Source organism: Argentina silus (genome assembly GCF_951799395.1).
Source record: "Argentina silus genome assembly, chromosome: 16".
In the NCBI taxonomy this organism is placed as follows: Eukaryota; Metazoa; Chordata; class Actinopteri; order Argentiniformes; family Argentinidae; genus Argentina; species Argentina silus.
In genome coordinates this window covers 3,836,142-3,858,018 of record NC_139670.1, presented here as the reverse complement: position 1 = coordinate 3,858,018, position 21,877 = coordinate 3,836,142, and the positions used below count along the sequence as shown (strand labels likewise).

The window sequence follows — 21,877 nt, the reverse complement described above, 5'->3', positions numbered from 1 at the left end:
GGGTAGTGGGGGTGAAGAGGTCTCTAGGGTTAGGGTTAGGGTTAGTACAGGGAGGGTAGTGGGGGTGAAGAGGTCTTACACGCTATGGTGGCTGAGTCAAGGATTTAAAAGTGCTCCCTCAGGTCCTTCCTTAACTCTTGCCCCACTGACGTATACCGGGCGTCAGGGCCAGAGACAGTCGGCTGTAGTTGAGCCATCTCATTTCCACTCCCATGTCTTGTGATCAATTACGTAATTGAGAACAACTTGATTGTTTGAGTGCAGGCCTATTTAGATGCATGGAGCTGAGGGTGCTGTTTGAAGCACCACATGATGATGGCTCTCCCCTTGAGGTGAGTTGGGCCTGCAGGCGTTTCACACAGAAGAGCTCAGATCAAAGCTCCACGGGAGGCACAGTCGCTGCAGGCAGCAGCAGGAACAGGAGTGGCAATGTTCCAAAATCCACTCTGAAACACCACCACACAGGCCTCTATAGAATTAAATTATATTAAAAAAGATAAAAAAGATATGTATAATGAATGAACAATAATGCAGATTATTATTTGTTTGCGTCCTAATCGTGAGTCACAAAATCATGAGTCACAAAATCATGAATAAATAAAACGTTCTTAGGATTTTATGCGTACCTCATGGAATAACGGAGTGAAGGGAATGTGCCCTGAGGCTGTAGTCTGCTGCAGTCTAGCAGCAGGTGTGTGACGGGCCGTAGCCTTGAGCAGAGGCCCAGATGTCCCTCGTAAGCCCGCCCAGAATGTATACATTTGTTCACTCTGTGCCACAGCAGCACATACATTATACACATAAAGTCTTTGATTTGCGCCACACGGATTCCAAGTGGCTTTAATAATCAGTACTGCGTTCCTTCCTGCCTCTTTAGATGTCACTTAGGGACCTAGGGTATGTTGCCTCTCTTTGGCTGGAGGCCATGTTGAAAAATCAATGGTGACGGGTTGGTTTTTCTACACAGGAGACATGAGCCAACTTAAGTCTCCTTAAGTCTCACCTCTAATGAGCTTACTGGTGGCCATTGTTGTCGGGTTGCCGCTGAGTTAGCCCAACCTAATATTAATATTATTATTAATTGTTTAAATTATTATTAATATTAATCTACAATGTAGAAAATGATAAAAAAATAAAGAAAAACCATTGTATGAGAAGGTGTGTCCAAACTTTTGACGGGTACTGTGTGTATTACGCTGCTTGAGCTATAATATGGAGGTTGACGTTAGCTACTGTGGGATCTGGTGCCGAGAACATGACAGGGGTTCAAACAGCAGCTGCTCGGGGCCAGATTCCCTATTGACCTCTGGCTAAGCTACACAGTGTGTCACTGTGCTGATCTGAAGTCCTCTCAGGTCTTGACCTGGCTTGTATTTGACTAATGGACTAAGTCGCTATCTACAGCAGCACAAATCGTCAATGTAAACATACAGTATCCCCAATCAATCCCCGCCTATGAAGTCATTGTTGTGATGGACAGTGGTGCTTTAGATCAGATCATCAGGTTTTATCTCAGTGAGACTAACCTGGAGAAATAAAGGTTGAGGAGACAGAGAAGGCCCGTTCTGTGATTGGGGTCAGGAGGCAGGTTGTGTTGTTGGTCCTCCAGGCCAAGGTGTTCCACTAGGCATAACAGCCCTGTGTTTGGATACACCCTGTACTGCATGTAGGTTAAACGGCTCTGGAGAGCAGCGCTGCGGGCGGCGATTTCCTAGCAACCCTCACCCACAGGGAGAGGTAAACCAGAATATAGCGAACGTGACTCAGGAACGGCTGTCAGCGGCGAATGAAAAATACATGACACGTGATATTGTTGTCCCTTGGACTAATGCAGGAGCAGGTTGGCCCATATGTTCCACGTGAGGAGAGAGTCTGCAAACCGAGGGTACAGCACTGTTGTTTATATCACAATGTTCCATGTCCTGTCACTTGGTCATAATAACCAGTTGTCCTCCACGGCTCCTGCTTTATCCGGTTCAGTCGTTGATTGGGTCCTGAGCTGTGTGATGCTGTGACTCCCTATTCAGGTGTAGTTCCTCCAATTTCAATAAAGCGCCCGTAGGCATTTGAAATAAGTACAGGTCTATCTGATTATGGTTTATTATGGAGGCTTAGCCAGCGAGAGTGTGTGTGTGAACTGAAGCATACTGATCTTAATGTAACAGAAACACACTTTTGTATGGCACACGGAACGATTCATGAAAGCAGACGAAGGAGATTGATTTGATGGCACAGCAGACCTTTTAAAGACCTGTTGTTATTCAACAATAGACATCCGGCCATTCCCTCTGACCTTCATTAAACATTAAAGAGGGCAACATTGACGCTCCTCCGTTTCACCTTGAAACCGTCATCACAGATCATTCATCACATACTCATTATGCCTTAAGGAACCGGTGTTGTCTACATCTAAACCCCCACTAACAGACTACTCCTTCCTCTCCCATTTGGGCTCGGACCATTCAGAATACAGGCCAGAGTGTTCAACACAATAGCACAGTCTTTAAAAAAAGACAAATTGGGTGTGAGTTCAATGCATATTCAACTCACTGTGGAGGTCACTGTTTGCACAAAACATTGTGCAAATTGAAAGGCGTTGCCCCACATGTCATATATACACACATATATATATATATACACATATAGACATATAGTCCTATAGATGAACGTGTTTATTTCTGCACATGGATAATAGCCTCAATTGTCAGAGAAAGTACTGTTTAATGAGATGTAGGCCAGCTGTATTGTTATGTGTGTACCTACAACACACATTAACACCAAGTGACCCCCCCCCCCCCATTGTCCCCTTAGTGCTCTATATGAAGTGTATTCTTACGGCACACATGGGCCCTAAAGGGAAGCACACACACACTCTTATCTGCTGATGGAGTATTTCCAGCCTATAGCACCACAGAGGGCTGACACGTGCTGACCTGGAGGGTGTAGGCTGCAGTTCAGCTCCTATGGCCAGTATAAGCAGATCATGTCTGGGATGCAAACAAGAGTTGTTGTGTATAAGATTAACAAACATTTATCTTTTCTGTTCTTCTCTCTCCCCCCCCCCCCCCCTCTCTCTCTCTCTCTCTCTCTCTCTGTGTCTCTCTGTCTCTCTCTCTCTCTCTCTCTCTCTCTCTCTCTCTCTCTCTGTGTCTCTCTCTCTCTCTCTCTCTCTTCACACTCTCCACTCACCACTCATAATTCAACAAATACATTTCAACATTTCCAAACATATGGAAACCATTAGGCTGCTACTCCGTCACGTGAGCGGTCCTCTGTGTATAAGCATATTACATACATCGTGGGGGGCAGAGTAAGGGAGAGAAGGGGGGAGGGAAGGAAGGGGGGGGATCACTCCCACGGTAGCCAATGCTGGAACCATTGTTGGAGTGAAGAAAGTAAAATGTTCTCCTGGGGGGAAAACACTTTAGGAGCTGGAAGAAATAGTGTTTACATTAATGCTCTGCCTTTTTAGTGCACATTTTAATATATTAATGTCTTAACAGTGCCGGGTTAGGTTGTTAAATGTTATTTTATACCACACACCAGCCGATTCCCTTTTCAAGATGATGGTAGCACAGCTAGAACAGAGCAGATCCCAAATCTGAAGTTAAACTAGCCTCTCTACGCATGTAGGTTGTCCCTTATCCTCATTCCTATGAATATAGACCTTGTATCTTTCACCTCCATGTGGTTCGTGTTCAGTGTCAGAACACAGGCTGATAGGTCTCCTATCAGTTTAGCTGCTGCCTACTCAACACCGTCTTTCCTCTTGGGTCCCTACTTGATGGTTAGCGCCAGGTCCTTCTTATCAGCCTCAGCCGCATGGTCCAGGGGCATAGCTGCCCACTCAGGGCAGAGAGGGGGGGGGGCCAAGGCCCACAATGGTAGACTATAGGTGCCACCACTTACGTCACGTTGACGTGTGTAGTGAGGTCGGGCGAGGTTGTTTGTTTGTGTTGGCTTTGACTTTGTATGGTACAGAGAGGAGGGTGAGGGCAAGACGTCTCCTATGTACACTTGTATGCGTTGGCTGAACTCTGTGTAGGAACGGAGGTGAAAATCAATGTAGGTTCTACACATAGGCCCATTACTTCTACAAAACATCAAACAGACCACATAGCAGGGGAGGCTGGTGGAGGTAGAAATCGGAGGACGGGCTCATTGTTAATGCATGGAAACACATGCAAACTCATGATGATACCATTCCTTATTCCATTACATGCATTACAATGAGCCCGTCCTCCGATTTCTACCCCCACCAGCCTCCCCTGATACATAGATGTGTTCCTACTGTATTAGGTAGTGCAGTATCAGGTAGTGGTGGTTGGTATTTTAGTAAGGGTCATTAATTTAATATGGACATACTGTCCTGTACAGTAGCTGTAAGCTCATCAAAGAACCAGATAAGGTTCTCAGATGTCAAGTAATCAATATTCCTTTGGTCCATTCGTCTCCCCTTCAGTCCATTTACTGTAAATAAATAATTCACTGGGTATTATTTGTTTCATATCACGTCCATGTTTTAATGAAATTAATTTGGTTAATTTTGGCGCTTGTTCAGATGTATGAGCAGGGAAAGGTCTATTGAAATTAAACGTTTTTGTGAAATCATTCGAAAAACTTTCCCTTAGGATGAATGTCATTGTTCCACTTCGGTTAATGAGAATGAGCAATTGGAGAAAATGTGTTGATCACTCAGATCACAGCCACCCCCCGCCCCCCCTGGTCCCCCCCCTGCCCCCCCCCCCCCCGGTCCCCCTTAAATGTTGGTGCGTAGCCCCTCACCTGGAGGTAGAGCTTGGTCCATGCCAATACCAACAGAGAGAGATGCCAACAGAACGCGCATTGGGAAAATCTAAAATCATATCTACACCTGCCAGCTTTAATGATTGAGCTATTGTACTTTTACAGACATGACTGGCGACGTCATGTCCCAACAGAGTCACCCCCATTACAGAAAACCCTCATATCAATAATACTTTTGTGGGAGGTTTTAGTCAGGACTCATATTGCGCCAGGATTCATATAAACTTTTCCAGCCTGTAAAAACGTTCGGTTAAGATGTTTTGGGTGACCCAAATTTCATTTGGAGATTAAGTGAATATTTTTAAAATTAAGCTGAATGGATTGTTTGTTCTCTGCCTATGAGCTCATCGTTGAGAACTTCTGATTGGATGTCTGATGCATGTCTGGGCATCTGACACAATCCTTGGAGATGAATTGTGGATTTTGAATCTCATTTACTGCCCCCCCCCCCCCCCCCCACCCCCCCACCCCTTTCTCTTCCGCTCCTGATCTTTCCACCATTTGGGTCAATGATGATTAAGTCCCCCCTCTCTCTGTCTCATGCACGTCAAACCCATTCATCATTTTAAGCGGCCATGTATTCTTCTAATCTTCAGGGTCTTCTATTTATCATCAATCAGAGGTCCTCCTCTATTAGAGGAAAAACAGATTGGTGGTAATGATGCTTTAGGAAAAAATAGCATCACTCCAGACTCCATGGGTTTCGGTATTGACCATGTGTGACTGTGACTGTGTGTGACTGTGACTGTGTGTGTGTGTGTGTGACTGTGACTGTGTGTGTATGGTCTTTTCTGAGGAGGAAAACATGTGGTCACTCTGCAGCACGGAGCCCAGAAGCCCAGATCCTACTTCCAAAACAAACCCCATCAGCACCTTTTCTTTTTTGGGGCCATGGAAGGTGAGGGGAAAAGACTGCCCCACTCCGTAACCCCCGTCACTCCTCATTGGACTGTGTGTGTGTGTGTGTGTGTGTGTGTGTGTGTGTGTGTGTGTGTGTGTGTGTGTGTGGGTGGGTGGGTGTGTGGGTGTGTGTGGGTGTGTGTGTGTGTGTGTGTGTGTGTGTGTGTGTATAAACGTGCCTATATAAAGTAGCCGTGTTGGTTTGCAGTAGCTACGTTTTGAGAGTACGGTGATGAATTGCTTGTTGGTGTAATGAATGGACACAGTTATGACCACATCATGTTCGGGTCCAGCACCTTGCACTGCCAAACTAACAACAAACATTGAAACCTATTTACTCAGTCAACACCTGAACAGAACAGTGTCAGTGACATGCCCTCCCATCTATAGTCCTGCTAAGTTTAAACTTTATCTTCTAATCTCCGGGGGTTTCTAAAGTTGTCCCCCAGGTACAGTACACGCCCACACAATGTCATTCAGTGCTTCTATTCATTGGATGGACACCCAGTTGGTATCCAGTGGTATATATATATATAAATCATTCATGTGGTTGGCTTCCTGTGACAAGGATAGACACTCTCCTTCCATACTATCACATGTTTAACTGTATCCGGTCCTGGTTGGCACCAGACAGGAGGACAGTGTGTCTGTAACTTCAGCCTGTGTTGGAGATGGTTAAATGTAGCACATAAAGTAGGCCTATCAGACATCCTCTGGACTGGAAGTTTGTCAGATGAAAGGCCTGCACTTGGCACAAATGTACATTTTTGCTACCTTAAAATGTTTAATTGTGTACACTGTAGCATAATTGTCCTCACAAAATGTACTTGGGGAAGTCTCGCAGTTTGTCCGGGCTTATTTCCTCACCGTAACTGTGTGTGTGTGTGTGTGTGTGTGTGTGTGTGTGTGTGTGTGTGTGTGTGTGCGCGCGTGTGTGCGTGCACTCCTGTGTGTGTGTGTGTGTGTGTGTGTGTGTGTGTGTGTGTGTGTGTGTGTGTGTGTGTGTGGGTGCCAGCTTGTTCTTGGCCACAGTAGCTCACTTACCTGGCCAGGAGGCTCTGTTCATTTAGGGCAATTTAAGAGCCCAGAGTTCCTCTCTCCGCCGCTTTACAACAGGTAGAGGACGTAACCATGACGGAACATGACTAACTGTTAAGTTTTCTCTGCTCCTGGTACACTGACTGAACACTGAATACTGGGCTTTTATGTGTGCCCATGCTGTGGTGGATAAACAGTGAAAACTCTGTGCTGTTTACCTCCAGAAGAACTCACATTTGAGTCATTCAGCAGACGCTTTTATCCGAAGTGACTCACAATAAGTACGTTTGTCTGAAGTAAGTGAATCAACGATACAGTACATCACAGACATCGTAAAAAAAAAAACCTCTGAAGTGCCACCGGCAGTCACAGTGCTAGAGAAAGGAAGAGGGTGTTTTTTAATGTGTTGTTTAATGTTTTTCTAATATAAGTAATATAGAAATATAGATATAGAAGAGGGTGTTAAGGGGTGGAGAGGTCTGAGGAGGGGTAGGAGAGATGGCTCTTTAGTCTCCTGCGGGAGAACAGTGACTCTGACAGCGGTGGTGTAGTACGACCACAGCATCCTCTTACGGGTGGCGGTGCCAAAAATGTCATGTGACACATTTACTTGTTTATTGAGTTCTGACACAGTGGACTCATGAAATTGGCCTTTCAGGCTCATTAGTGGAAATGGGCTACCGCTAACAATCAGTGGCGCACGCAGTGTTTTTGAGGATGGTAAAATAATTTATTTGCTAACATTTTCCCCCGGTATTGCCAAGCATTGGCACGTGTCAGTTTTCAGAACTTGATGCAGCACTGCAGTGTAGAGGAAAGCCAGCTGTAGTGATGGACAAAGATGTGGATTGTGTTTACATTTACATTTACATTTAAGGCATTTAGCAGACGCCTTTATCCAAAGCGACTTACAACAAATACATTTGCCTAAGTGAGTGAATCATCTATCCATCAGCCATCGTAAGAAAAAGTAATCCATGCTAGGACCAGGGGCTATTGGCAGTCACAATGCTAAGAAAGGAATTTATTTTAAGGAGAGAAACTTGCACAGGGGGGTAGTGGGGATCAAGAAGTCTTTAGGAGGGACAGTTAAGATGCCTGACGAGATGGGTCTTCAATCTACGGCGGAAGATGATGTTTGTCACTCTGAAAGAAACCTCAGGAAGAGTAGGGATACTTATCTGTAACAGGGATCCAAATAAACAAATTAACAAAAACAGTCCTTACTGTATCCATGACCAAATGTGGACTAGATTTAATGGAGTGTAACTAATCTATTTTAAATGCCTTATTTGCCTCTAGGTCAAAGTGAGGACATACTTGGACTACACTGTAGTCTTTATAAGAGACAAACCTGCCGGTCGTGCTCTCAGCATCTTGTGATCTCTCTGTGCTTCATATGGTTCGTGCGCAGTGGGTCGTGTGGGACGAAGTGTTTGTTCAGTTCAGTCTCTTCCTTCCCCTCTGGTGATATTACACTGATATTACACACTTTCAACTCCCCTGTTTTCTCCCACTCTGAACAACCAAGGCAGTCACAGTAGCAACAGTGGTAACCCTTTACATGTTGGAGGTGTTGTGAGTTTATCGGGGTCAAACTGGGTCATAGATAATAGTTACAGGTGTAACAGAAACAAGCTGTGGATGTCAGTTGTCTTTTTGGACGTCAGACTCCCAGATGGATCGTGTTGTCTTCTCCTTCTCCCTCGCCCGGGTTGTCAGGGGAGATGGAAGGCAGGATATCTTCTCCCTCTCTCTAATCAGACTTAAGACAGAGGTCGACCAAATTCTCTCTCAGGTCAGAGTGGCCATTAGGACATCAACGTCAGTCAGACTGAGGAGAGGAGAGGAGAGGAGAGGAGAGGAGAGGAGAGGAGAGGAGACGAGAGGAGGGAGAGCAGTAGAGTAGAGGGGAGGAGGGAGAGGAGAGGAGGGGAGGGGAGGGGAGGAGGAGCAGAGAGGAGACAGGAGGGAGCCATACACACACCCTATGATTTCATGCTTTCCTTATCTCCGAGTAGTAGTCTGGTTTCTGTATAGATACGACCAAGCACTCACTTGAAGCATGATTTACTTGCTTGAGACATATTTATCAAGTATGAAATCTACTTTACACACTCATGAAGAAGTAGACAAGGAGTAGCCTGGTTGGAGTTTATACCCGTAGTCAAAGGCTAACAAGCTTGTAGCAGAGAACGATCCCTCACCACAAAGAATGCCTGAACGAGAAGACACAGTGTTCTCTGAGACAGCTCATTTAGTGCCAAGGACCCTCAGCCACACACGCAGCAGCACTTCCCCTCACAGACTCCACTATCTGGAGAGAAAAAAAACAACCTTAAAAACCACCGCCAAAAGGTCAAAGGTCAAAGAGTCTCCTCTGATACGGAACACTAAGAAATTATTTTTGAATGTGGGTCCAGGAGGGTCCGAGAGTCTGTCGCTCGCGCAGGTAATTACCGAGGCGCCAGGAGCGGTAGCGAAGGCAGGGTTGTCCGAGCGCTGGCAGCAGTGGGAGGGCGGTGCGTTGCCTGGCTCTTTATTAGATTAATGGCTAACCTCTGTGTAGCCGCTACATTTAGAGAGCCTGTCAGGTTTTCCTTGGAAAGTGCACACTAGTACCTCAGTTCTTCACTCACAGGCTCTGAATGCTGCCCGCTGTCTACAGTGTGTGTGTGTGTGTGTGTGTGTGTGTGTGTGTGTGTGTGTGTGTGTTTGAGTGTGTGAGTGTGTGTGAGAGTGTGTGTGTGTGTGTGTGTGAGAGTGTGTGTGTGTGTGTATGTGTTTATGCAACGATCCCCACAGGGCCCAGTACCTGGCACTGATCTGCACTGATCCTGAACTGCATCCTGGCCAGGCCAGCAGGCATCAGAGGCTTCTGAGATCAGGTCAAACAGCTTTCACCTCCAACTGCCATTAACCTCAATCTGGAGCTCGGTATGCCAGACTGGCACTCTCTCTGATGGACTGGAGGGCAAAGTTTAACCTACACATGCAGACTCTGTCTCTCCACCCTCTCTCTCTTTGTCTCTCTGTCTGTCTCTGTCTCTGTCTCTGTCTGTCTCTGTTTCTGTCTCTCTCTCTGTCTGTCTCTCCCTCTCTCTCTCTCTCTCTGTCTCTGTCTGTCTCTCCCTCTCTATCTCCCTCCCTCTCCCTCTTGGCTGTGGTCTTATCAAAAGGCCTCTGCTCTGTGTCTAATACAGCTGACTGAAGGAGCATCTGGAGTGCATGCGGAGGAATGCAATCCTCCAACAGTAATAGGTGAATTACATGATCAAGATAATGATCAATATGATAATGGTTAAGATAATGATTAAGATAATGAAGACAAAGACAGAGATGCAGATAAAGATACAGATATGGATGCTTTAACAGTTTAACTCAGAGGAGCGCTGTGCTGGTACTGCACTGTTTGTTGTAGGCCAAACATGGGACGATGATGGCTTGTGACTTGTCCTCTCTCTCTCTCTCTCTCTCTCTCTCTCTCTGTTTCTGTCCCCTATCTCTCCCTCCCTCGCTCTCTCACTCTACTCTTCCCCCTTTCCTTTCTCTCTCTCTCTCTCTCTCTCTCTCTCTCTCTCTCTCTTTTACTCTAGAGTCCAGCCTCAAATGCAGTCGTACAGCCCCTCACACAGCACAACAGCAACGCTGTCGCCCCATTGTGGTTCTAGTGTTCCTGTTAGATAAGGACAGTGTTGGTGTGATGTGTTCTTCATTCCAGTGTGTTAGGCAAAGCCGTGCGCAGGCAGGCGGGCGGGTGGGCGGGCCCACGCTTCGTTCGGCACGAATGTTGGCCGACACTCCCTGTCCCGTCTCCTAGTTGTCATAATAGCGGTGCCGCGCTTAGTACCAGCGGAGGTCCTAGCATCAACATTGCTTATGTAACTGCCTGGATGTGGCGCAAGGCCCAAATATTCCCCATCCCCGCTTCTCAGACCCCAACCTAACCCAACCCAACACACACACACACACACACACACACACACACACACACACACACACACACACACACACACACACACACACACACCTCCCAGAGCCTGGAAGCTAAGAATAAATCTTCTAGCGGTGGATGAGAAAAAGATGCAGACAGAGAAGTTAATTTCTGCCTGCCTGCCAAAACCAAAGGACCGCAAGTTTTATGACTTAATTGTGTTAGCCTATCCTTGATGGTTTTCATTGCAGGGTATTTGACAATGAAATAAATACAATCAATCAATCAAACTATCAATTCATGCCTAATAGAAGGAAGACAAGTGAGGACAGTTACTAGGAGATTGTGATTATTGCGACATGTTCTGGAAGCATGGAGGAATTCAAAAACAGATAATAAACTGTCATGGCAATTTAGAAATGGGGCGTAGCAAGTGAAAGTTTATTTTTCTGGTGCGACGTTATGTAAGGTGTTTTGATCTGATTCGTCAGTCAGGATTGATACAACACAGCAATGGAACAGGGAGACAAAAAGCCTCTATAGCAACCCCAAAAGAGAGGCTCTGTAAAGGCTGTAATCTCTCTAGGAAATACCAGAGGCCCCCCGCTCGCCAGCTTGGGTTTCAGACCAGCCACGCTTGCTCTCTACTAAGTCAACATACCGTAGGATGTGTGATCGTTTGGTGTTGGTTTCTCCTCATGCTCAACTAATTTAGGGCCGGGGGTGAATAAAGGCGCCCCAAATTGTCAACATTCTGGAGTGCCAAGGGTGACTGTATTCACCAGACATGCATACATTATGATGCTTCATTTTGTAGCCCATCAAAGTTCTGAATTATTTGGCAGTTAGTGAGTTAAACTAGGCACTTATATAGGCCATATTAGCAAGAATAAGGACTAAGATCGTGTGAAAAAGCAATGTTTACTTCCAAATCCATCATGTTGGTCTAACTGGTTTTGATCATGTCATCATATGAGAGCATGAGGGGACTTATTTGCACATTAGCAAAGCATTATGCAAAGCATTATCATAATTAGCCACAGCTTTTATGCATGTGTTTCTGGTTACCACGCCATTATGACATCACTGTTGTGTTTCTAGCCATTGGAAATTAGTCCATGTGACACGACCACAAACGGAACACGGAATCCGGCATCTTCTATCCTGTTATTCTGTTCTTTACACACGGCTCTGTTCACCCACATACCAGTTCTGATACGTGATTAATGCAACAAGGGGTTGTTTTTATTGGATACAGGTTTGGGTGAGTCTTGACTCGATGGTAGTAATAATGACCAGCCCGTAATCACAAACCCTTCAGAGAACGCCTCTGGAATCCTCACGTCTTTGTGTGTTAAGCAAAGCCGTGTGTCCGCAGGCAGGCAGACAGGCAGGCAGGCAGGCAGGCAGGCAGACAGGCAGACAGACAGACAGACAGACAGGCAGGCAGGCAGGCAGGCAGGCAGGCATGTAGACAGACAGGCAGGCAGACAGGCAGGCAGGCAGGCAGACAGACGGGCGGGCGGGCGGGCGGGCGGGCGGGCGGGCGGGCAGGCAGGCAGGCAGGCAGGCAGGCAGACAGGCAGGCCCACGCCTCGTTTGGTACAGTCGTTGGCCGACACTCCTCCCCTGCCTCACATCTACTCTCCACTCGCAGGCTTCAGCTCTGGAATGCCTGAATAGGACATTGGTACATTCTTCCAAGAAATCTCCCTCTATCGCCAAAAACCTCTGCATTTTAATGTGTTGTGCTTGCCATGTGGTATAGTGAGCAGAGCTCTCTAGTAAATTCAGTGGGTTTTTGGAAGCGTGGGGGTTTCCAGGCAGACAGGCAGAGTGCCACGCTGAGGCCCCGTACACGTACACCAGATGCTAGGCTGCTGCTGCTGCACACAGCCCTCTCTTCAGCAGCCCTGTCAAACCAACAGTTCACAGGAGATATGGCTCTCAGCACACACACACACACACACACACACACACTCACACACACACCACACACACACACACTCACACACACACACACACACACACACACACACACACTCATGGTCAAACGCCCCCTCTGTGTGGGGTGTTGGAAACATAGCACTGCTTTTGAATCAATCTGGTAATTTGATTAGTTGGTCGGTGTTTGCCAGTTGATTGACGTGTTTAAATGGGGGGCAGCTTCTTTGGGGGGATGGGGGGGGGGGGGTTACCTCTTATGGAACTGAGACAGCACAGATCTATATGACTATATGAACAGTCCCTTTTAGTATTGATAGGACCTGGTAGCAGCAATGTGAGCAGTGAGCAGCAACAGCACCTTGCTAGACGGCAGAGAGGTGGGGGGGGGGTGGGGTGGGGTGGGGGGGGCAGTGGATTGTAAACATAAACATATCCACAGTGATTTTCCCAGAAAGAGCCTCAATGCTGGATTCATGGGCCCATGGTAGTGTCTCTCAGGAGTTTTCCACTAGCAACACACCGTTCTGCGGCGCTAAACCCAACCTGAGGTAAATCCAGCTATTCATGCTACGCTGCCACACAGACATGGCTTTGTTCAGCCTAGCATGATTACTGTGTTTGGTTCAGTTTTCGCACACTTTTCGGAAACCTCCTCTTAAATGTGTAAAAGTCACAGATCTGCAACTCTCCCGCTCTCTGGAACAAATATGGTTATGTAACGGCTAAGCCAGATGGATAAACCTGTTTCACAGCTACCTCATTTTGATTAAGGGGGAAAAAAAAGAAAATCTCTGCCAAATATTTTTCACCTTTTGGAGACATATCTTGGTCACACTTTACATGAAGCTGCCCCTATAACTGTGTAGTAACTTTGTTATTACTCTTGTTTGTATTATTACACATGTGGAATAAGGACTGCTCCACTGTGTTTATAATAAAAACACAAACTGCTCAACTCCATATACTGTACCATGTAATTAACTAATATTACATGTTGATACCATGTTGTTACTACAGTAATTACAGTGCTACTACACAGCTATAGACACATATGTCTTTTTTAAATATGTTTTTAGGGCATTAGTAGAGATTGACAGGAAGGATGGGAGAGAGAGGAGGGATGACATGCAAGACTTGTTGAGGGTCGGAATCGAACACATATGTCTTTTGCTTCCTGACTGTCCTGACTGTGTTGTCTCCCCTGCAGACCCGTAAACTGACCAAGGCAGAGCGTCAGCGGTTCAGTGAGGAGGTGGAGATGCTGAAGGGGCTCCAGCACCCCAACATCGTCCGCTTCTACGACTCCTGGAAGTCCACGTCCAAGGGCCAGAAGTGCATCCTCCTGGTCACCGAGCTCATGACCTCCGGCACGCTGAAGACGTGAGTCTGTCCTCCTCCACCGTGTCCAATCTGTCTTCATTCCCCCTCACATATAGACATGGATTAGAATCATATTTATCATTATTATTATTATTATTTTATTTTTTTCTTTGTTTATTCAGGGAAGTCCCTTTGAGACCAATGTCTGTTTTTCAAGGGTGTCCTGATTACAAAATATATACACGTCACTATTATTTATATCAATAATTTAAAATAACATAATTTACACAGGCAATATATATATTTTTTTGTATATTGTTATTATCTTCTTCTAATCATTGTTGCACATTGTCTTCCTTTCATAAAATCATCGTCTGAAACCAACTCATTTAGTGACCTGTGTGAAACGTCATGGTGATACACTGTAGTAGCCTCGGTAACTGTGAGGTAAATCATTGAAACTAATCTGTGAGATTGTGATGGTGTCGTGTCCCCTGTAGGTACCTGAAGAGGTTTAAAGAGATGAAACTAATCTGTGAGATTGTGATGGCGTCGTGTCCCCTGTAGGTACCTGAAGAGGTTTAAAGAGATGAAACTGAAGCTTCTGCAGCGTTGGAGCCGCCAGATCCTCAAAGGACTTCACTTCCTGCACACACGCTCCCCGCCCATCATCCACCGCGACCTCAAGTGTGACAACATCTTCATCACCGGCCCCACCGGCTCCGTCAAGATAGGAGACCTGGGATTGGCCACACTCAAAAGTGCCTCCTTCGCTAAAAGTGTGATCGGTGAGAGTGCTAGGCCGTAAACTTCTATTGAACCGAAGTCGTGACGTTGGCCTCGTATCCGATTCATAACCAATCACTTGATTCTTAAAACAATTATACAGGAATGTACCGACACTGTAACCTTTCTGCGTCTGCGTTTCGGTGACCTACGGTGCACAGATACTCAAATCGAATCACTGATCCAATCAAATGTTGTTCTCTCGGTGCAGATGTGTGTCTGGTTCCCTTGTGACTGACTGTTATTGGCTGTCCCTCTCTTCAACGTCACAGGGACGCCGGAGTTCATGGCCCCGGAGATGTACGAGGAGAAGTACGATGAAGCGGTGGACGTCTACGCCTTCGGGATGTGCATCCTGGAGATGGCCACCACCGAGTACCCTTACTCTGAGTGCCAAAACGCCGCCCAGATCTACCGCAAAGTTACTAGCGTGAGTACCCCCTGCGCTCTACCCTGAAGTCACTACTGAGTACCCATACTATCTACCGCAAAGTTACTAGTGTGAGTACCCCCTGCACTCTACCCTGAAGTCACTACTGTGAGTACCCATATTCTCTACCGCCAGAAGTCACCAGCCGGAATACCCCCAACTCCAAGTAACAAATAGCCGTCTAGATCTATCAAAAGACTGGTAGCCGGTGTGAGTGGGATTCCCCCATTGATTGCAGCATTTATTGTAACTGTCTACATGTGTGTGCCTTCCACCTCTTACATAATCGGAAGAGAAATAAAGGGCCATCTGGGTGCCCAGGATGTCTGGTGGTGTGCCCGTAGCCAGAAAGGACTGGGCCCATACTTGAAATGAAAGCTTAGTTCGGCGAATTTAAGGCTCAGCGTGCAGAACCATGAAGTTACCCGACATCCGTCTGCTTTTTGTCCCGTAAAGATGACTCATAATAGCCAATATTTTGACTCGCTGATTGCTAGCTGTTTTTTACTTCTGCAAAGATCCTGTCTGGCTAACTCAGGCTAACTGCTAACTCAGGCTAACTGCTAACTCAGGCTAACTGCTAACTCAGGCTAACTGCTAACTCAGGCTAACTGTAGGACCTAATGGAAGTCCAGGACATGACATGGGGCTTGTTAACTCGGAGAAGGAGCCCTTCTTCAGAATTGCCCATAATGACATTAAGAAAAGGTTCCAACAAATTGCTTTCTAAATTACCCTGATTTCAATTTACTTAATTTGATTACTCACAAATACCAACTGAAAGACACACAGTGAGCCACTATACATGGGTATAAAAGATCACTCCTACCTGTGATATCAATCTAGTAGGCCTTCCTGGAAGAGCCCAGTCTGAAGCCAAACCTGAGTTGACATTTACCTGATTGAGCTGACATATTTACCCCAAATCTTATCACAGTAATTCTAAAGTAATTCTCAGGAAAGGCAAGACTTTGTGGCTCTGGCGGAAGTTTACACCACAAGGGCAGGCAGTACGGCGCTGTACTGTGTCCTGACGGAAACCGCCACATTGGCTGTTGTGTTCTTGGGATTTGGGCTGCGGAGGAGCGGTGATGCAGCAGTGGGCATGGGCAGGGCGACGGCTTTTGAAAGTGACGTCTCTCTACTACACAAACAAGGCCTGGTTCTTTCCCTCCTGAGACAGACCGAAGGCAAACAGAACCCTTCTGAAAGCTGTGTAGACCGAGTGAGGGTGACAATGCCAGAGAGCCAGAGTGTGTTTGGCTCATAAGAACTCAGGCATAGGCGTCTCTGATCTGTGCCCGTCCATAAAGTAAACGTTCCATAAACAGCATAGAGGGGCCTACTGTAGTAAGGAGCTGTCTGAGGCCTTTACAGGCACTGCTGTTATTATGAACATGTTTTTGAACTTAATGAGCTACTCTATACTTTATACTACATACGCAAAGGTAACATTACCACATCTCATGTGAATAGCACATTTGAAATTTCGTGAATTAATGAAATGATTTATGAAAACATTCGGTAAGACTGTAGTCGTATACCTGCACACACACACACACACACACACACACACACACACACACACACACTGCTCCTCTGCTCTGCTAGTAAGATTGACATTGAAGGGGTATATCATTTTGTTTGTCAATTGTTCAGGAAAGCGCCAGGGATGCAAAGACAATAGTCCACAACAGTCGGAATCAGCAACAGATAATAGAGATATTCGCAGAGCACGGATATTACGTGACATAGCAGTGTCTGTTCCCAGATAAAACAGGATGATAATTGATACATACAGTGACAGAGAGAACCCGTTCACCCTCTGGACCTACTTAAAGGGGAACGCTAAATTATTGCCTCATCCAGCTGTGAAATGAGAAAATCATAACCCTCAGATACGATCGATTCCAGCCTTCCACTGTGTCCCATCTCTGTCCTCTGTCTTACTCAGATGGATTATTCATCCGTGTTTCTCTTCGTCCAAGTGAAATATATGTCGCAAAAAATGTCACGTCTGCCCCCTTGAAAAGAGGTCAGCCATGTTTATTTCTGGTGACAACAATGTACTGTATAAACAAGAAGAGGATCATGAGCATCAATAGCTTTAAGCAGGTGCAGGAGTTCAACGTGTTGAGTCAAATGTAAATAAAGAGCAAGCTGCAGCTGCACGCTGTAACAATGTGCAAAGTATACTAGCAGGTCAGACAACCTTCATTCACCAGACTTTCAATTTCAATATTATGAACTAACATTCTCTGCAACATTGCACCGGTACTCCAGGCCAGCCATTATGTTGACCTTGGCTGATCGGAACACAAGGAGATTTTCTCAGTGTTCTTATCAGAGTTTTCACAGGCAGAGGTTGAGAGAGCTGAAACAGTTGCAACATGCAGATAATGCACTCGCTCACAGAGCTGCGAGAGGGGTGACGAGAGGTCTCCACATCCCCTCTGTAGCATTGTTCCCCGAGCACCACTAAGTGACTACATTAGGGCAGCCTGTTACACCTTTTAAACTAGGCTGACCTACACCAGCTCCTTTCAGTCCTGATGTTATGAGTCTGTACAGAATAAAAAACAGTGTTTGTGTATTCATGAGCAGAACGAAATCCAGAGATGTATAGATATATAGTGGGACATGGGCCGTTGAAGCGGAGAGGAGAATTAGTTGGTCTTTTCCGTTCCCATGCATCCTCTCCCTCCTCTTCCTCTCCCTCCTCTCCCTCTCCCTGCTCTCCCTCTCCCTCCTCTCCTTCCTCTCCCACCTCTCCCTCTCCCTCTCCCTCTCCTTCCTCTCCCACCTCTCCCTCTCACTCTTCCTCCTCTCCCTCCTCTCACTCTTCCTCCTCTCCCTCCTCTCCCTCTCCCTCTCCCTCTCCCTCTCCCTCTCCCTCCTCTGCCTCTCCCTCTCCCTCTCTCCCGGTGTTGACATGTTTGCAGAGCCCAGTGTCATGCAGGCTGGTGGCAGATGTCATGCAGCCACAGGGGTTACGCACACACACAGACACACACAGACACACACACACACACACACACACACACACACACACACACACACACACAGACACACACACACACACACACACACAGCGATAGAGGTTTACGTTTACATGGCTACTGAAGGGGGATATTTTGGGTTCAATAGGCAACACACACACACACACACACACACACACACACACACACACACACACACACACACACACACACACACAGACACACACACACACACACACACACACACACACACACACAGACACACAAACACACACACACACACACACACACACACACACACACAGCGATAGAGGTTTACGTTTACATGGCTACTGAAGGGGGATATTTTGGGTTCAATAGGCAACACACACACGCACACACACACACACACACACACACACACACACACACACACACACACACAGACAGTGGTAAAGGGTTACGTTTACATGGCGACTGAAGGGGGATATTTTGGGTTCAATAGGCAGCACTTATAATGTGGGAGGAATGAACATGTCAGGCAAGAACGGTCAGAGGAGGGACAGACAGTCCTGTTCCCCTATCAATTACCATGACCTTCCTTCTGATCTACTCGCACTACTAACAGATGAACATGCAATGCAGATCAGTGTAGAGTCGTTCAAGCATTTTGTATAAATTAATTGGTTCGGTTGTAAACAACACCTGTTCAAGTAAGTGCTTGTTCCTTCCATCGGAGTTGATGATCCGTTGGTTGAAGTCTGAGGTGAGACGCCCCCTCACACATATGGCCGAATGAGGTCACTGTGAAGCTCGCTGTGTCATCATCATGAGCTCACAAATTCACTGTGTTTGCTTGTCATTACAGGGGATGAAACCAGACAGCTTCTACAAAGTCAAAGTCCCCGAGCTCAAAGAGATCATCGAAGGATGCATTCGCATGAATAAAGATGAAAGGTACTGCTGCTTCCTGTCATATCCCAATTGAGACACGCTCAATTTATGAAAAATGTAAATGTAAAGTCTGTGGTAAAGTACAGTATTATGTTAACGAATGAAAGAACAAATTAATTAATTGAAACATGAAATCCGTGGTACAGTACAGTATTGTGCCGTTCTACAGTAAACGTATGACAGGTTTCCATTGCGTGCTGTTCACGTAAACATTCAACAACTCTTCGTGCCAACTACGCAACCAATGAAATGGTCCTCCTCCAGGTACACCATTCAGGACCTGTTGGAGCACACGTTCTTCCAGGAGAACAACGGCGTGCACGTGGAGCTGGCGGAGGAGGACGACATGGTCAAGTCAGGCCTGAAGCTGTGGCTGCGCATGGACGACACCAAGAAGCTGCACGGGAAGTACAAGGACAACAACGCCATCGAGTTCCTGTTCGAGCTCTACAAGGACGTGCCCGAGGAGGTGGCGCAGGAGATGGTAGGGCTGAGATGAAGGGAGGGGCGGGGGGGGTGGGTGGGCTGAGACGAAGGGAGGGGCGGGGGGGTGGGTGGGGTGGGTGGAGGGGTGGGTGGATTGGTGTTTGGATGGGTGGGTGAGTAGATAGTTGAATGGATGGGTGGGTGGGTGGAAGGGTGGATGGATGGATGGGTGGGTGGATGGGTGGATGGGTGGATGGGTGGATGGGTGGATGGGTGTGTGAGTGGGTGGGTGGGTGAATGAATGGATGGGTGAATGGATGGATGGGTGGCTAGATGAACAAATTAATTAATTAATTAATTAACAAATGAATTGAATTCTTTGATAACAAAGCAATACGTGTAAAGTTACTGCAGTTAAAGACAACTGTTTTGGATGGTCATATACAGTACTGGGTCCATCCAATCCCTCTGGTGGCGTCACTTTGGGATGACAATTTTAACAGGTCATAAGGGCTCACTAAAGGGCCTTCCCCCTGCAGCTTGGACGGCTGCCCACTCAGCTTTAATCCTGACCTCTGGTTGAGTTAATGATTCAGTGAAAGGTTTGAAATAGCTTCATGCCCTAAGGACCAGTCATAATGGCTATGTATGGTCATACTAGTCAGGCTGGCTAGTTATGGAATAAGCCTGCACACAGTTATTGTAACGTTGGTGTTGCGATCGGTTAAAACTCAACCATTCCTGCTTTAGAAACGGACAGAATTTTCATGAGGTTTCAGTGACACGTATAGGCTGAGGACCAATCACACAGCACTGTAATCAGAGCGCTGCAGAATGCACATCTGTCATGTGATGTCTCTCCTCGCGGCAACCGTAAAGACAGCGAGCGCACCCCAAGATCGCAGAGTGCACCCCAAGATACTTTACGATTCGATTAGCGCGGCGCGGACGCTGACATTACGCTTAGCCCATAAACTGAAGTGGAGCGCCACGCTTCGCCTCGCAGAGACCGTGTCAAGGGCACACACACCCACACACACACACACACACACACACACACACACACACACACACACACGCACACACACACACGCAGCTCAACATATAATCATCACCGGCGGAGGGAAATGTGAGAGCGTGGCTCAGGATAGAGGGAGGAGGTCACAGCTTTAATAATCTAATGGCCTCTCAGGCCGGTTACGAAACACCCTCCTCCTCCTCCTCCTCCTCCTCCTCCTCCTTCCAGTATCTGTCTGTCCTCAGCAGAGGTCACTTTTAATAAGACTGACTGACTGACCGCCTACCTCAGTTCCTGTCCCTGTCCCTGTCCCTGCTCCGTTCCCCCGCTGCTCAACTGTTTTCATCAAGATCAAATTTGACTATCATCAGGACATTCTAGTCTGGGTTATCTATGTCCGTAATCTGATTACTTGTTGAGAGGGGATTAGAACGGACACACACACACACACACACATCAGGCTGGAACACCATGTTCTGAATTGTGACGGGGTACAAGATGTCAACCCGACCACACTCAGCATTCAGCCAATGCATACAGACTATCTACACATACGTAGCTAATGCACTGATTCGCTTGCCGTCCCTCCACGTGATGTCATTTAAGGTCACTAAGTGCAGCAGACCTCTTTGTATTATTAACACTGTGGGAGCCTGACAATGCTAAAGCTCTTAGGTGGTGGGTTCGATTCCCACCGGGAATGTATGCACTCGTTTCACCGTAAGCCGCTGTAAAAGAAAAAAGTATAACACTCAAAGTACCGTGGGCCGGGTTAGGGTTAGGGTTAGGGTTAGGGATAGGGTTAGGGTTAGGAGGAGGGGGGGTAGGAGGATAGGGTTAGGGGGGGGACGTTGTCATCTGTGGCCCGGCCCTGTATGCATACAGTATGTTGTCACAGTTCAGTGTTGTGCCCAGACTCTCTCTGACGCTGCGCCTCTCCTGTCCAAACACAGGTGGTGTTGGGCTTCGTGTGCGAGGCGGACTTCAAGCTGATCGCCAAGGCGATCCGGGACAGGGTGACAGTCATCAAGCGCCAGAGGGACAAGCGGCGGCGCCAGGCGGAGGAACAGAAGAAGAAGAAGAAACAGGAAGAGGAGGCCCTGGAGGAGGAGCCGGAGCCGCCCTCCCCTAAAGTCGAGCCCCCGGTGTCGGAGAGCCCTGTCCCCAGCCCCGGCCCCGGCCCCAGCCCCGGCCCCGGCCCCGACCGGACCCCCCTGACCCCGCCGACCCCCACCCTGTCCCCCGTCAACAGCTCCATAGACTCGGGCATCAACGCCAGCTTCCCTGCCGAGGCGGAGGAACCAGAAGCGGACCAGCACCAGTACTTCCACATCCGCCAC

At 47.1% G+C, this 21,877-nt stretch overlaps 1 protein-coding gene across 1 annotated transcript in view; it reads left to right on the top strand.

The window, feature by feature from the left end:
* wnk4a (WNK lysine deficient protein kinase 4a) overlaps window positions 1–21,877 on the top strand; it is a 41,078-nt gene that overhangs the window by 2,828 nt on the left and 16,373 nt on the right. The window contains exons 3-8 of the mRNA XM_083687773.1: window positions 13,833–14,005; window positions 14,513–14,733; window positions 15,004–15,161; window positions 19,008–19,096; window positions 19,358–19,577; window positions 21,491–21,877. The exon at window positions 21,491–21,877 is cut by the window's right edge and continues 22 nt beyond it. Of these exons, the coding sequence (XP_083543899.1) occupies window positions 13,833–14,005; window positions 14,513–14,733; window positions 15,004–15,161; window positions 19,008–19,096; window positions 19,358–19,577; window positions 21,491–21,877 (1,248 nt within the window). The remainder of the gene's footprint in view (window positions 1–13,832; window positions 14,006–14,512; window positions 14,734–15,003; window positions 15,162–19,007; window positions 19,097–19,357; window positions 19,578–21,490) is intronic.